The 15,424-nt window shown below is 47.5% G+C and overlaps 1 protein-coding gene across 2 annotated transcripts in view; it reads left to right on the forward strand.

Annotated features, from left to right (window-relative positions):
• mpp2b (MAGUK p55 scaffold protein 2b) overlaps nt 1-15,424 on the forward strand; it is a 667,238-nt gene that overhangs the window by 466,042 nt on the left and 185,772 nt on the right. For both annotated transcript variants that reach the window (XM_085966350.1, XM_085966349.1), the window contains one exon: nt 9,707-9,825. In XM_085966350.1, coding sequence (XP_085822476.1) covers nt 9,707-9,825 — 119 coding nt within the window. The remainder of the gene's footprint in view (nt 1-9,706; nt 9,826-15,424) is intronic.

Consider the following 15,424-nt stretch of genomic DNA (forward strand, 5'->3'; position numbering starts at 1 on the left):
TTGTCTGTGGAAAGAAGTAGACCAGCGTTGAATAGTGGAACTGTAAGGATGGATTAATATTCTGGAGCTTTGCTTGATTACTTTTTATGCAGCGTTTTCCTTCAAAAGATGAATGAGTGGGATAGGATATATATCAGAACAGATTGTACATGACCTGTGAAAGGACAGATCTTCATGGGATAAATGACCTTTTCTCATTCTACACTTTTTGTGTTATGCCTGTCACAGTAAAGGTGATGTTTGAGATGGGGACAAACTTTGTTACTGATAGATGAGCTGGAATTTGAGATTGGGACAGATTGTGCTGTGGATGGATGAGCTGGAATTTGAAAGCAAGCTGGGCTGGTTTGATGATTGAGTAGTTGATACTTGTCTGTCTAACATCTTGTAGGTATGGTAACAGTACAAACAAAGCACATACCCCCAATATCTCTATCCTTCAAAATGCATATCACTATTACCTTCCACGCATTGTGCAGTCTGTAAGGGGAGAGAGAGAGAATCTTTACAAGGATTAAATTTGCAGCTGATGGAGAGGAGTTCCAGCATTTTATTGTTGTGTTTTGTGTGCAGGATACAGAATTTGAAGTAGTTCCACGTACTTAATAAACTCTGCCAATTTACAACTATTCTGATGATTTAAGATTCACAGTTTTTTAACCTATTTATCAAACCAGGTTAATAGTATAGGTTTCAGTATTTACAGTATGGAGGGCGGGGGGGGGCGGGGTGGGGATATACAGATTGCAACCTGTGCAAAGCCCAGCAATGCAGTATTTACATCCTTTAAACCTAAAGGGGGCTAAATTCGGTAGATTTGCACTTCCTGTTGGCGCATTCTTAGGGCGCTAACAGGGCGCACATCAACTAGCGCCTGGGCGCGGCGCCGCTAACACCTCCCACGAAATTCAGTGGGAGGTTAGCGGCGGCGCTAACCGTTAGCGCTGCGCGGCTCGCCGGGTGCAGCGTCCCGCTCGCGCCCCGGCTGTAATATTGGGTGGCGCCCTCCCGACTTACCGCCGGACGCTATGTCCGCCGGGGTCAGAGGGGCCTACCTGCGGCCAGGGTGGCGCTAGTTAAAGGGGAGGTGGCGGGCGGCCATTTTTGTTGCTGGCCGCCTGCCAGCACCTGCCCCCGTTGCTGTCTCTGGCACCCGTGAAGCCGCCCCCCACCGCGGGGTGCCGGCTGCTCTCCGTGAGCCCGGCACTCCTCTTGAGTGCCGGGCTTGTTTGCCGGCACTCCCGATCCCTGGTGGTCCAGCTGGGCACTGGGACGCGCTGCACAAGGCCCCTCTCCCTTACTAAGTGAAGGAAGGCCTGCAGTACCGCGATGCGGCACGTAGCACCGCGATATTGGCTCGCAGCACCCAAGAGGGTCGCGGGGCGCTTCCAGTAGCGCCCCTCCTCCTTCTTGAGCGCTACCTTGGAAAATCGGCCCCGGGGGCGCTACCTTTTGCCCCGGCGAAGGTAGCGCCCCAAAGGAAAGTGCGCTACCCAATTTTTAGCCCAAAATATATTAGCTAATGGAATACTCTCTGATCAAGTTCTAGTTTTTCCATCAAATGCCTAATCACTGGTATTAATAAAATATCATCACATCTTTTATATAAGGAATGACTCCACATATCTTTGAAATCTTCAGAACAGGAAATTTATCAACTATAGTTGGTCTTTGTTAATGGTGGGAAGAGACATATGCACATCTATTTTTAGGTAGCTATTATACTGCCAGCTGAGGGTTTTAGTAATATGTTGAAAGCATTTGTTTTTTTCATCTGCACATTAAACTTGAACTGAAACATGCTTTGCTTTAATAATATTCACAGTATTTCACTGAAAATAAAATCGTCCGAGTACTAAATTATCTCTGCAACTTCCAAAATGTTGAATATTAAAAAATAAAAAGACATTGGGAGCAAATGAACCCTGGAGTATTTTGTCATTCAGATGATACAAATGAAGTAATGCCAGGATATAACTAATATATTGGTATTACTTTCTTCAGAATTTAGCTGCTGCTGTTTTTACCCCCTCAATTGTATCCCTTTTTTTCCATCTCTCCTCTTCCTGAGAACTGATTCTACCGGTGTATGACTCTGAGCACCAGCAGCTCTGTGTTGTTTCATTGACGATTCTTCATGTCTGAGTGTTGCCAGGCTATTCAGCTGTGGGGCGGTGGGCTTCACAGATAATCCTGCCCCAGGTTGATATCTACACATTTGCACTTCCCATTAAAAGCCTTTACTTCCCCTGCTCACAAGCCCAGAATGCTGTGTCAGTTGTAGCCGATTGCCTTGGTGATGGAGATCAACTAACTCAGTGCAGATCAGTAATCATACCCGAGACATTCCTGGTCTTTACAGCTCCATATGAACAGTTGGGCTGTCTACCGTTTGTGGGAAGCTTGCTGAGTGCTTGAAGCTCATTCCTATGTTCAATATTTTCTGATTTTTCTCTGACTTCATTTTGCTTTTCCTTCTCTAAAATCAAAATTATTTTCTGCTACTTGTAGCTTTTTTTGAAATGGCTGTCCTTGTACCTTTCCTACAAGGACAGCAAATGTCACTGCATAGACCCCTTGAGGAAGTCAAGTGGATGGATGCTTGATGCTGGTCTCTTCATGAGTGAACTAATCAAAAGTCTACCTGGGTTGGATCTAATTTAATAATGTATAACACCACAGTCTAGTTTAAAATGCCCCAATCACAATCTCCATTAAATGTCCTATCCTAGCAGCAAGCTTCATGCAAAGTCACATGCAGTGTAGTTGGACACTTAATTAAACACTGCCTTTGTATTTTCAGGGCTGATTTGGCCCCCTGATGCGGAGTCAGTTCTGAATCAGCTCTGGATAAATGTTGCACACTGTGACACCGCACTAGGGAAGAGACCCGGTATTTGAGTGCATCATTAATGAGACAAATGGTCATTATCAATTTTTAAAAATGAAAACATGTCATTATCATTTTCTATAGAATGGCTGTCCAGGTATCTCAATCATATATTGGCGTAAAGAGGTAAGGAAGAATTTATTGCTAGCGTATTCATTTTACTGCAGATAAAAAATACAGAGAGCAAAAAATGACATAGATAACTTTGTAACCTAGATGAGCCCAACCTGTCCTAGGGTGATATTCACACATTTCCACTTCCAGCAAGAGTGAAACACCTTGGTCCAGAATTTGCTGCAGCAGGGCATCTAACGGTGTCTGCCGCTAGTTAGACTTGCCGCCGTATCCTTCAGCTCAAAAAATGTTTTGCCTGCAAAGTTGCTGAAAGTGTGAGCTGATAATGGCACAGCGAGAGAAACAGGGCATCTGGGACCTGAGTGAACAGGGCAACCAACATTGTATCTCCATAACCAATGAGATTGAAGGATTGGGAAATAAACACAGGAAGGACTGAGAAGGAGGGTGAATTAAAGGAGGGTGAATTCAACGTCAAATCAAGTGCAGAAAGAGAAATAGAGAGAGAAAAAGAAAGACTGGATTAAGAAAGGAAAAGTAGGAAAAATGTGGCATTTTTGAAATCTCCCTGAAAACTTCAAAACCTGAAGGCATGAGACTCCACACTTGTAATAGTTAATTTTCAGTGCCAGAGGTTGATTGGCAGTCATTAACACTCATCGCATCGTTAAAAGGGTACTTACGCTTGTAATGTCCAGACTTAACTTTCTGTGGCGGGTTTAATGGATAAATACAGCAAGTTCCAAAAAAAAATAATAAATGGGGAGGCTAAGTGCGAGATGCCATTTTTGTGAAGCTAACGGCAGAGTGGCACAACTTGGACAGCAACTTTTGATATTCACATTTACCCGAACATCTGCTCCTCACCTGAAATTGCTCTAATAGTTACCCATAAATAACTCCAAGTGCCATTAGCCTTGCTGTTATTTTGACAGCAAATTCAGCCCATTTTCTGGTTAATTGTATGTTAAGGTTTATAAATAGGGTCATACTTCAGAAAGTTTTAATGAATTGCTTCATCTGAAGCATTTGTGATCATTTCGTGTGGGCCTGATGCTTCAGAATGTAGTTTCAGAAAGTAATGACCTTGATTAGTACAATTAAAAAAAAAAGATCATTTGGTAACTGTCAACTTCACATTTTATCATTTTTTAAAAATGAATATCCATTCATTAGCCTTGTGATATTGCTGTGCAATCTGGACCAGAGAGAATCCAACATAAAGTCTTATCCTTCACTGATGTTTGAATCTTGTTGGATAGTTTCAGTGGTTCTTAGCTAGGTGATTAGGTGGAACACTTGATATGAACTTTACTCTCAATTCTACAGATAATGTGCAATTAAATTGTAATGGAGACTCCCTTATCTGATTTGTGAAATTTTGCACTCACATCTCCCTCAAGGACAGTGTTAGCCCTGTGCAAATTTTACCAATTGTAAAATGGATGCTTGCTATAAGTGAACTATTCAAGAAAAGCAAAATCTTAAAAAAAAAAAAAAAATGTTTAAATAAATTCTGCGGCATGTCTCTCCCAAAGGAAATTGAACCAGGAATTCCGTCTATCAATCGTAACCTTTTGTTGTCCTTTTTGTGTCACGCAGTACGTTCTTAAAGTCTAAGGTAGGGGTGTCTTCTACCAATAAACAAATGGATGGACATGGTAATAATAACTTCCAAAAGGGGACTTTCTCTCAGTTTATTACCTGGTGGTGATGGATACGGATATGGGGGCGGGGTGGGGGGGGGACTGGGGGTTGAGCCCATTCCACTTTGTTAGTTAAAAAGTAAAACATGGTGTCAAAAGGTACCTTGAGGGTAAAAAAATTATAATGAAGTGAACAAAATGTAACAATTGTGGAGAGAGCATTCACTAAATGGTCTTATCCTTATTCGTGTCTTTGCTGTAATAAGGGAAGATGGAAGGGTGATGTCACAAATGAAATTTCGCAATGGTTGAATTACCGTAAAACCGACAACATTAAAAACTATGGTCCATATTTTTCAGCCCCTACAGCTGCGCACACGCCCGTAAGGGCCGCGCAAGTTCCGGGTTTAGGCGCGCAAAGTTTTCTTGACAGATCCTCCGCATCCCTGGGAAAAGAGCATCCATGGGTGGAGAGTTGAGCTATTTGCCCAACTTCTGCCCAGCGAATGCCCATGAAATTCTTATGCCTGGTTGTAAGGCCTGCTTTCACCAGCAGAAGAGTTCTAAAAAACAGAAAAATAAAATGTTATCAATAATTTATACATTTAAAAACCTGTGAACTAAGGTGTTTATTTTTAGCCCATTTAAAACATGTACATTTATTTTTCAAAAAATTAATTTTTGTTTTAAATATTTAATTACATGCAATTTTAATTCATTTTAAATAATGTGATTTAAAAAAAATTATTTGATGTGCAGGTGTATTTTTTGGAGGTATTCCCATTCTTGCTTATGGAGTTTCCGTACATAAGCATGAATGGGGATTCCCTTCTGTCATTCATTGGTCCGACCCACGTGATCCCAGAGGTACTTGCGAACCGCCTGCGCCCCTGAGGAACATGGGCCTCTATGCATGCATACTCGGAGAGCCCCAGGAGCGCGAGTCACCATGGATCCCGAAGCCCCAGGTATGTGGGCATTTTATTTGTGGATCGCAGGCATTTCCCTCCGACCGCAAATTCAGGGACTATATTTATCAACATCTCCCCTCATTAATTGTAGAATCCTAGTTCTTTAAATTTTTTGACTAATTAGATTTTGATTATCAACTTAAACCTTTTTTCACTTTTTTACTCACATATAAATATCAGTGCTTTGTCATTGGTGTTAAATATGCTGTGGGCAATATCATTCTCACTGAAGTACAAAAGTAATTTGACTAAAACGAACAACCAAGTGATTTTGTTGTGAAAGGATTTATCTTGAATATTTTATAAATTAATTGAAGTGAAACTCTAGTTATAGTTATTTCATTTTTATTTTTATTTATTTTTAGCTGGTAACCCAAAAGAGACAATAACCAGGAGCCACTGTATTTGAACTGGACTCATATGCCAGTGGTGCCCCCTTCACCCTCTCGTGTTGTATAATATTTACAGCACAGAAACAGGCCATTCGGCCCAACAGGCCCATTCCGCTTTTTATGCTCCACACGAGCCTCCACCCACCCTTCTTCATCTAACCCCATCATCATATCCTTCTATTCCTTTCTTCCTCATGTGTTTATCTAGCTTCCTCTTAAATGCATCTATGCTAGTCGCCTCGGAAGCTCTGTGGGTAAATGCATTGGCCCGGATATTCCGATCCCTACGGGTGTGTACGCGCTGTGTACCCACCCGTAGGGACATCGAAAATGCCGGTTTCAGGCATGCACAGCGCATGCGCTGAAAACCGGCATTTCCAATCTGTCAAGAATGCTCTTGACTGATCGGACGCCTGCCCTGGAGAAGGGCCTCTGCGGGCGGATAGTTCCGCTTTCTGCAGAACTTCCGCCCGCTGAAAACCCTTAGAATTCTTACGCCTGGTAAAAGCAGGCATAAGGCTTGCTTTTACCAGGATAAGAGTTGAAAAAAAGTTTTAAAAAAACATTTTTTTCAGTCATTTATCATTTAAAAATACTTTTTAAAAAAAGGTAAATTTATTTTTAGCCCTGTAAAAAACTTTAATTATTTTTTTCAAAAAATTAAATTTTGTTTAAATTATTTAATTTATTGTAATTGCAACTAATTTTTAAAATGTGACTTTAAAAAAAATTTATTTAATGTTTTAAAGTGTTTTTGGGGTGATCTCCATTCATATATTTGACAGGTCTATCTGTCAAGTGTATGAAGGGAGATTCTCTTCTTTGATTGGCTCCCCATGGCCCACGTGATCCCAGGGACGCTGCGAACCGCACGCGGGAAGCCTCCGATCGGAAAATACGGCCCATTGTCTTTCGTGATACTGAGGCACACCTTCCCAGAAGTTCACAAGTTTGACTGATGGCCTGCCCTCAGTTAGTTAACCTTAGTCAGAGTGGTGCTGGAGATGTGACAGTGAATCTATTTAATTTGGGAAATGTCAGCACACTTCTCTCATACCTGCAATGTTGATGTGTTTTAAAAGATAAATGCTATCCGCTGAATTGTTGTGTAATCTCTAAATGTTAGAGACCGCACTTTCAAATGTCTCAGTCTCAGTCACTTATCAGTGTCTCTCAATCATCCCTTGTTATTGTTTATGCTTTTAAAAGACTACTGGTTAGAGGCAGCTATGACCAGACATTATATGGGAAAGTGTACCAATGTGACAAGATGAAGTTCTGCCGTCATGTCATGATTGAGAAGTTCTCATTAATCTCAATTCCATTAATCCGCATTCATAATTCTCTTGCGTCAGAATTTGATACCACGTTGGGCAACAAAGCACCTGTTGCCACGGTTTCCCTAACCAGCAGTTTGAGCACAAAAGCATGGTAACAAGGGACAATATGGAGATAAGTGTATAGATAACTCCCTTTATAACATTTTAGGATTACGTGACCAGTCTGTAGAGAACAAGCATCTTCAAGCATCTAGGCTTCACGTGCAGGCAACACATTCTGCCTACATGTGTAAACGGCGTTCCCAGTGTGTGTGGTTATAACAACAACTTGTATTTATATAGTGCCTTTAACGTAGTAAAATGTCCCAAGGCGCTTCACAGGAGTGTTATAAGACAAACAATTTGACACCGAGCCACATAAGGAGAAATTAGGGCAGGTGACCAAAAGCTTGGTCAAAGAGGTAGGTTTTAAGGAGCGTCTTAAAGGAGGAAAGAGGTAGCGAGGCGGAGAGGTTTAGGCAGGGAATTCCAGAGCTTAGTGCCTAGGCAACAGAAGGTACGGACACCAAAGGTTGAGCGATTATAATCAGGGATGCTCAAGAGGGCAGAATTAGAGGAGTGCAGATATCTCGGGGGGGGGGGGGTGGTGGTTGTGGGGCTGAAGGAGATTACAGAGATAGGGAGGGGCGAGGTCATGGAGGGATTTGAAAACGAGGATGAGAATTTTGAAATCGAGGCACTGCTTAACCGAGTGCCAATATAAGTCAGCGACTACAGGGGTGATGGGCGAACGGGACTTGGTGCGAGTTGGGACACGGGCAGCCGAGCTTTGGACGACCTCAAGTTTACGTAGGGTAGAATGTAGAATATAGCAAAATTATACATTGTCTAGTCCAGATTGCTTGGTTTACTTACAGCTGTGTCTTGCATAAATAAAATATGCTCTGTATTTAAAATATTGCAAATTTTCGATATTGTGCATAGTGCTGAATGAATTTGTTATGGCATCTACACAAGTCGTTCTAGCAGCTTATTCCCAGTGTCAAGCATAACCTTTATCCCGCAGTGCTACCTGCTGCTGAAACAAAAGGCAATAGAACAATGCAGTGTCTCTGCTCTAGCTGTGCCTGCTGCTAGCTGTACCAACTGTAAACTGTCCCAGCTGTTGCTAGCCAGCTTCATTACTTCCCTATTGTTGAGGTTGATGAAACCCACAGGCCCTGCTTTGTTTATTCAGATATAAGCTGATCTTGGACAAGGGAAACAAGGTGAGAAAGTCAAACACCTTGCCAGACACCTTTATGCCTGACTTCTCCAATGCTCTCCTTGCAGGCCTCCTAAGCTTCAGTTTACACAAGCAACGTCTCATCGAGAACTTACCCTCTGCATTTTATCCCACAATAAATCCTGCTCAGCTAACACCCTTGTCCTTGCCCAGCTCCACAGGCTCCAGCTCATTGATTTCTAAGTTCTCATCCTTGTCTGTAAATGCAAGGGTTGGAAGAGTATAACGTGTGAGCTAGGATATGGGGCTAGAGAAGGTGGCAGAGGTTTTGTGGGGCAAGGCCTTCTTCTTCTTTGGCAGTCCCTCGGAACAGAGGATGACTTGCTTCCACATTAAAAATGAGCTCTCAGGTAACTGATGAGTCCAATGCGGGACCTACAGTCTCTGTCACAGGTGGGGCAGACGGTGGTTGAAGGGACGGGTGGGTGTGGTGCTTGGGTTGACGTGCGCTCCTTGCACTGCCTGCGCTTGGCTTCCGCTTGCCACTCGAGACGCGAGGTGTTCAGCGCCTTCCCGGATGCTTCTCCTCCACTTTGCGCAGTCTTGGGCCAGGGATTCCCAGGTGTCGATGGGGATGTTACACTTTTTCAAGGAGGCTTTGAGGGTGTCCTTGAAGCATTTCCTCTGCCCACCTGGGGCTCTCTTGCCGTGCCGGAGCTCCGAGTAGAGCGCTTGTTTTGGGAGTCTCGTATCGGGCATGCGGACGACGTGACCCGTCCATCGGAGCTGATCGAGCGGGTCAAAGCTTCGATGCTGGGGATATTGGCCTGTGCGAGAACACTGATGTTGGTGCGCCTATCCTGCCAATGGATTTGCAGGATCTTGCGGCGGCAGCGTTGGTGGTACCTCTCCAGTGCTTTGAGATGCCTGCTGTACATGGTCCATGGCAAGGCCACAGTTTCATTAAAGGTGCTATGGAACTGCAAGTTGTGGTTTTACGTTAGATATTTGTAACCTTTAATGTAATTCACACAAGGCAACTTACTTCACATTTTATGATACTTTTTCAGGGGAACAACTTGGCCTATGAGTTTGCATTTATAGCACATTCTCAGGATCAGAAAATGCATTTGACCAAGTAGTTTGTACAGATTTTTCTGTAGTATTTAATGGCTTCCCATATATGGGGCACTCCATACTGAAATGTGCACTCTGTTCTTTCAATAGCTATGCAGCAGGTCCTGGACAACTTGAATGACTTGCCAAACGCTACAGGAGCCAAGGATCTAGATTTACTCTTCCTGAGGGGAATCATGGAGAGCCCAATTGTACGATCACTAGCTAAGGTAGTTATTTAACCTATACAGACTCTTGTATTGTAGTTCTTGCTTTGTGGATTGTTTTATGTAATGTGTCAGTCTATAGAGCTCCACCGTATAATATGCTAAAGCTTGATTTGTTGCAAGCATGTCTCTTCTGCTGTGCAGGTGTTGGGTCTTAGCATATTAGATGAAAAGGATATTCAAATGTGTTTTTCAACTTAACTGCTGACAAATGCCACAAAATGCTTAAATGAGAAACACAGGTTGATTGCCCACTGAGGTTAAGAAGTGTTGCTTACAGTATATGTTGAAACCTAATGTTCAGCCACTGAATTGATCCAAAGAACTCTGACAAATTGAGCATGTACTTTTCTCAAAGCACCCTCATATGAGAAGAGCTTTTTAACAAGAGAATGCAGAGAAACAGCCATAAGTGCTACCCTTAATACTTGGAAGAATGCTGTATATTCCAACACCAAAAAGAAAATGGAATCTAGTGTGTTTTACTTAGTTTCCAAAGAATTAAAAAAGAACAGCATTCATCTGACTTGTGAAGGGACATCTTGTTTTTTTTAGATCAGCCATTTTTCACTGTTTCTTGCTTTAAAAGTGAGAGGCTGTCTGGGGAGAGGAATTTTATCGACCAAGTTCTCTGATGAAAGATTCTGCTCCAGTGACATCAGGAATGGGGATACTGGACCATGACCAGCGCTCATTATGCAGGGGAATTCTACACATAGCTATCTGTCTGTAAGGTTGAATTGGGCCACCTGTTTTACAATATAACGTGGGACATGAGGGACTGCGAGGCACCACTCAATAAAGATGCCTTCCATTGTAAGGTTGAAGATTAATTGGGAAAGCAGATGAATGGCGTTTCTTTTTAAGCCAACAATGTGTGGTGACATGTTTTACATCACCAACATGCTGTGAGTGATGTTCTTGTTTGAAGTTTATTTGCAATCCAAGATTGGATGAAAAGGAGTAACATTATTATATTAATGTAATTATTATGTTTTAAAACAACAATATTTGTAGCAGTTTCAACAGTTCCGTTGCTAACAAATTCTAAATGAAATTTGCAACAGCCATCTGGTACAAACGGGTTTCTAATTGATGCATTGTTAGCATACATGCCAACCAGCAGCACTTCACACTGACAGTCGATGTTTCTAGGCTTGTGCCTGCTTGTCAGCAAGTGCTGACAAAAAGCAACGAGATTAATACTTCCCACACTGCCTGGCCATTCCATTGAGATCATCGCAGAATGCTGTAGAAATCTCTTCTGTGTCTGCTCAGCCATGCAACCATATTGGTCCCACACTGGCTCATGACCCAGGCACCCAGTAGCAGATAACTGAACCAAAATCACTGAGTTTACATGCTTAAAACTCAATGATTAATGTACAGCTGAGAGGCCACAAATTACAAAGTCATGCTGACTGATAAATTATTCAGTTTATAAACACCGTTGGATCAGTTGCTGAGACTTTGAGATTAATTTCTTCCACGGTGATGTAGATTTCTGCATAAACATTTTGAAAGATGCCTAATCCAATTCAATTTTTGCTTTGATAATGTGGGAGACTACAGTCTCCCGCGTAAAGAAATAGGCAACACAGCGAGCTACAAGAAATAGGTCTTTACTCCAACTCTCACAATACAGTACTGAATTCGTAAAGCCCGCGAGCCTGTGATGACTCACGGATTGGTCACCTGCTGGAACCTGATTGGTTTTCCTTCTCTCAGCAGCAGGCAAGTCTGAACATGCCTTATTCCTCTCAGCTTGCAACTGTCTTGCGGGGGGAGGGGAATACAGCAGTTAAAAGGGGATTATACAGGTTTATCTACATACACACAGTGTTTCCCCAATGTGGCAATGCCACATACGCCCCCCCAGAATCCTCGTTAACTGTAAAAGTCAGTCTCTGCGGAGGTTTGACCAAACGGCCGTAGCGGCTGTAGTAGCCATCTGGCGTGTGAGGAGGGCTGTCTGGGAGGTCGGCCGGTTGGTTCGTCGGCTGGTCTGGCGGCTGGTCTGCCGGTGGGCTGGCTGGACGGGCTGCCGGCGAAGGTGGGGCGGCGGCCGGGAAGTAAGGTTCTGTCGTGTCTTGGTCCTCTTGTGGGGCCGCCGCCAACACAGGAGGTCTGCCCCGCCGTGGGGGAAGAGCCGGACAAAATGGGAAGCTGAGGTCCAGGTGCGCCGGTTTGAGGCGGCCTACTGAAATGAGGTCCGGCTTCCCGCCGACGTCGATAAGAAAAGCTTTGTCCCCCGTCTCCAATACTGAGAAGGGGCCGGTGTATGGTGCCTGCAGCAGGCCTCTGTGCGCATCCCGGCGCACGAAGACGAACTCCGCATGTCGTAAGTCCCGAGGCACGTAGGACGGCTGCGGGCCGTGTTGCGAAGTGGGCACTGGACGGAATTGCTGGGCCACGTCCTGGTGCAGGGAAAGCTCTCTGGCGGCCGACCACGGCTTCGTTGTCAGGGGGAGGAAGTCGCCTGGTACTCTGAGCGGTTGGCCGTAGACCATCTCGGCCGCGGAGGTGCGGAGATCCTCTTTGGGCACGGTGCGCAATCCCAGGAGGACCCAGGGTAGTTTGTCGATCCAGCTGGTGTCGGCCAGGCTGGCGCGGAGGGAGGCTTTCAAGGAACGATGAAAGCGCTCGCAGAGCCCGTTGGCCTGCGGGTGGTAGGCTGTTGTCCTGTGCAACTTGGTGCCGAGGCTGGCGGTGATGGCATTCCACAAGTGGGAGGTGAACTGGGGGCCTCTGTCCGAGGATATGTCGGTCGGCATGCCGAACCGGGCCACCCATGTCGAGACGAATGCTCGCGCGACGTCGGTCGTGGTGGTGGAGGTGAGGGGAACCGCCTCGGGCCATCTGGTGGTGCGGTCGACGATCGTGAGCAGGTGTGTGAAACCGTGCGACGGCGGCAAGGGGCCTACCAGATCGACGTGGACGTGGTCGAAACGCCTCTCGGGCACCGGGAAACACTCCAATGGCGCCTTGGTGTGCTGCTGGACCTTAGCGCGCTGACACGCCACGCATGTGTTGGTCCAGTCTCTCACATCCTTGTGGAGTCCAGGCCAGACGAACTTGGCGGACATGAGTTTCTGAGACGCACGCATCCCTGGATGTGAGAGGCCGTGGATGATGTCGAAAACTCGCTTGCGCCAGGCGGATGGGACGACCGGCCTAGGCGAGGGGACTGAGACGTCGCACAGGAGGGTTGTGCCGGCTGCGTGGAAGTGGATGTCGGCCAGAGTGAGGCTGGTGGTTGACGTCCTGAGGGCCTGGATCTCCGCGTCGGCGGCCTGGTCTCTCGCCATGCTGGCGTAGTCGACGCCCAGGTGCACTGCGTGGAGCGAGGGTCTTGAGAGGCAGTCGGCCACCAAATTGTCCTTGCCGGCGACGTGGCGGATGTCCGTGGTGAACTCCGAGATGAAGTTGAGTTGGCGCTGTTGGCGTGCGGACCAGGGTTCGGTTACTTTGGCCATGGCGAAAGTGAGCGGCTTGTGGTCCACGAATGCAGTGAACGGCCGGCCTTCCAGGAGGAAACGGAAGTGCCGGATTGCCAGGAACAGGGCCAGGAGCTCTCTGTCGAACGTGCTGTAGGCCTGCTCATTCTTGCGCAGCTGTCGGCTGAAAAATGCCAGTGGCTGCCACGCGCCTTCGACCCACTGTTGCTGGACAGCGCCGACGGCGTAATCCGAGGCATCCATGGTGAGGGCAGTCTTGGCGCCCGGGATGGGGTGGGCCAGTAGTGTGGCGTTGGCCAAGGCGCTTTTGGTCTGGTGGAAGGCTGTCGCCATCTCGCTGGACCAGGTGAGTTGCTCTTTGCCCGTTTTGCCCCTGGTGGCTTCGTAGAGGGGGCGCATGAGTGAGGCGGCCTTGGGCACGAAACGGTGATAGAAATTGACCATCCCCAAAAATTCCTGCAGCACCTTGACCGAGGTGGGCTGGGGAAAGTCCGCCACCGCCTGTACCTTGGAAGGTAGGGGAATGGCTCCCCTTGGTGAGATTCTGTGGCCGAGAAAGTCAATTTGGGCTGCTCCGAACTGGCATTTGGCCGGGTTGACGATTAGCCCGTGTTGGCTGAGGCGCTGGAAAAGAGAGCGCAAATGCGCGATGTGCTCGGCCTTGCTGGTGCTGGCCACGAGGATATCATCCAGATAGATGAACAGGAAGCTCAGGTCCCGTAGGACGGAATCCATGAGCCGTTGGAAGGCCTGTGCGGCGTTCTTGAGCCCGAAGGGCATGCGCAGGAACTCGAACAGTCCAAAGGGGGTGATGACCGCCGTCTTCTGGACGTCTGCGTGGTGGACGGGGACCTGATGGTAGCCACGAATCAGGTCGACCTTGGAAAAGGCGGACTTTCCTGCTAGGTGCGCTGAGAAGTCTTGGATGTGCGGAATGGGGTATCTATCGGGCGTGGTGGCGTCGTTGAGCCGTCTGCAGTCGCCGCAGGGGCGCCAGCCACCGCCTGGCTTGGGCACAATGTGGAGGGGGGACGACCAGGGGCTGTTCGAGCGGCGGATGATGCCCAGTTTCTCCATCATGGCGAATTCTTCCTTGGCCACCGCCATCTTGGCTGGGTCCAGGTGTCTGGCCCGGGCGAACACTGGTGGTCCCGTAGTGGCGATGTGGTGCTCGACACCATGCTTGGCTGCCGCGGCTGAGAAGGTCGGTTGTGTGAGCCTCGGGAAATCTGCGAGTAGGCGGGCGTAGTCGTCATCCGCCGGGGCAGAGCAGGACCCGACGAGGGCCGGGCTGTTGCTCTGCTGGCAGGCCAGTGAAGCGAAAGTTGCTGCGTCGATCAGGCGCCTGTCGCGGACGTCGACCAGGAGTCCGTGGGCGCAAAGAAAATCGGCGCCCAGCAAGGGATGTGCCACCGAGGCCGTCACGAAATCCCACGTAAATCGCTGGCCGTTGAAACAAACCTCGGCCCGTCGCTTTCCAAAAGTAGCGATGGCTGCGCCATTTGCCGCCACGAGGGGTGGGCCGCTGCAGCCTGCCTGGATGTCGAGCTGGGAGGCAGGAATTATGCTGCATTGGGCTCCGGTGTCGCAAAGGAATCTGCGCCCTGAAAGGGAGTCGGTTATGTACAGCAGTTTACCTGCGGTGCCGATGGCCATCGTGGCGGCGGGGGTGCAGTCGAGCGGGCCTAGACGGCGGCGCGGGGCTGGCGCGTTGGGCCGGGCGGCCATCTTGGTTTGATCGAAAGAGCAGGGTGCTCTGCAGCATTGGGCCTTGTGGCCGAAACGCGCATGGTAGTAGCATAGTTCTGCGGCCTGGCGTGGCAGCGCGCGCTCGGTGGTGTCGGGGAGCCTCGCGGCTGCACAGCCGAGTTGGGCGACGGCGAAGACTTTGTCCGCGGCGGCTGCCAGTTGTACGCAGTCCATGATCGGGGACCCCGCGAGGGCAGTCTGTACCTGCTGAGGAAGCAGGCTGAGGAAAAGGGCCCGAAACAAGAAGCACTGCGGTTCAGAGCCCAGGAGCGCAAGCATCCGGCTCATCAACTGGGTCGGGGTAGAGTCGCCGAGGCCTGGTAGTGAAAGAAGCCTACGGGCCCTCTCCTCCCCGGACAGGCCGTAAGCCTGCAGCAAGCGGCCCTTAATGGTTG

This window comes from Somniosus microcephalus, chromosome 24, assembly GCF_052327205.1.
Source record: "Somniosus microcephalus isolate GS21.2 chromosome 24, FLI_Smic_1.0, whole genome shotgun sequence".
Taxonomy (NCBI): Eukaryota; Metazoa; Chordata; class Chondrichthyes; order Squaliformes; family Somniosidae; genus Somniosus; species Somniosus microcephalus.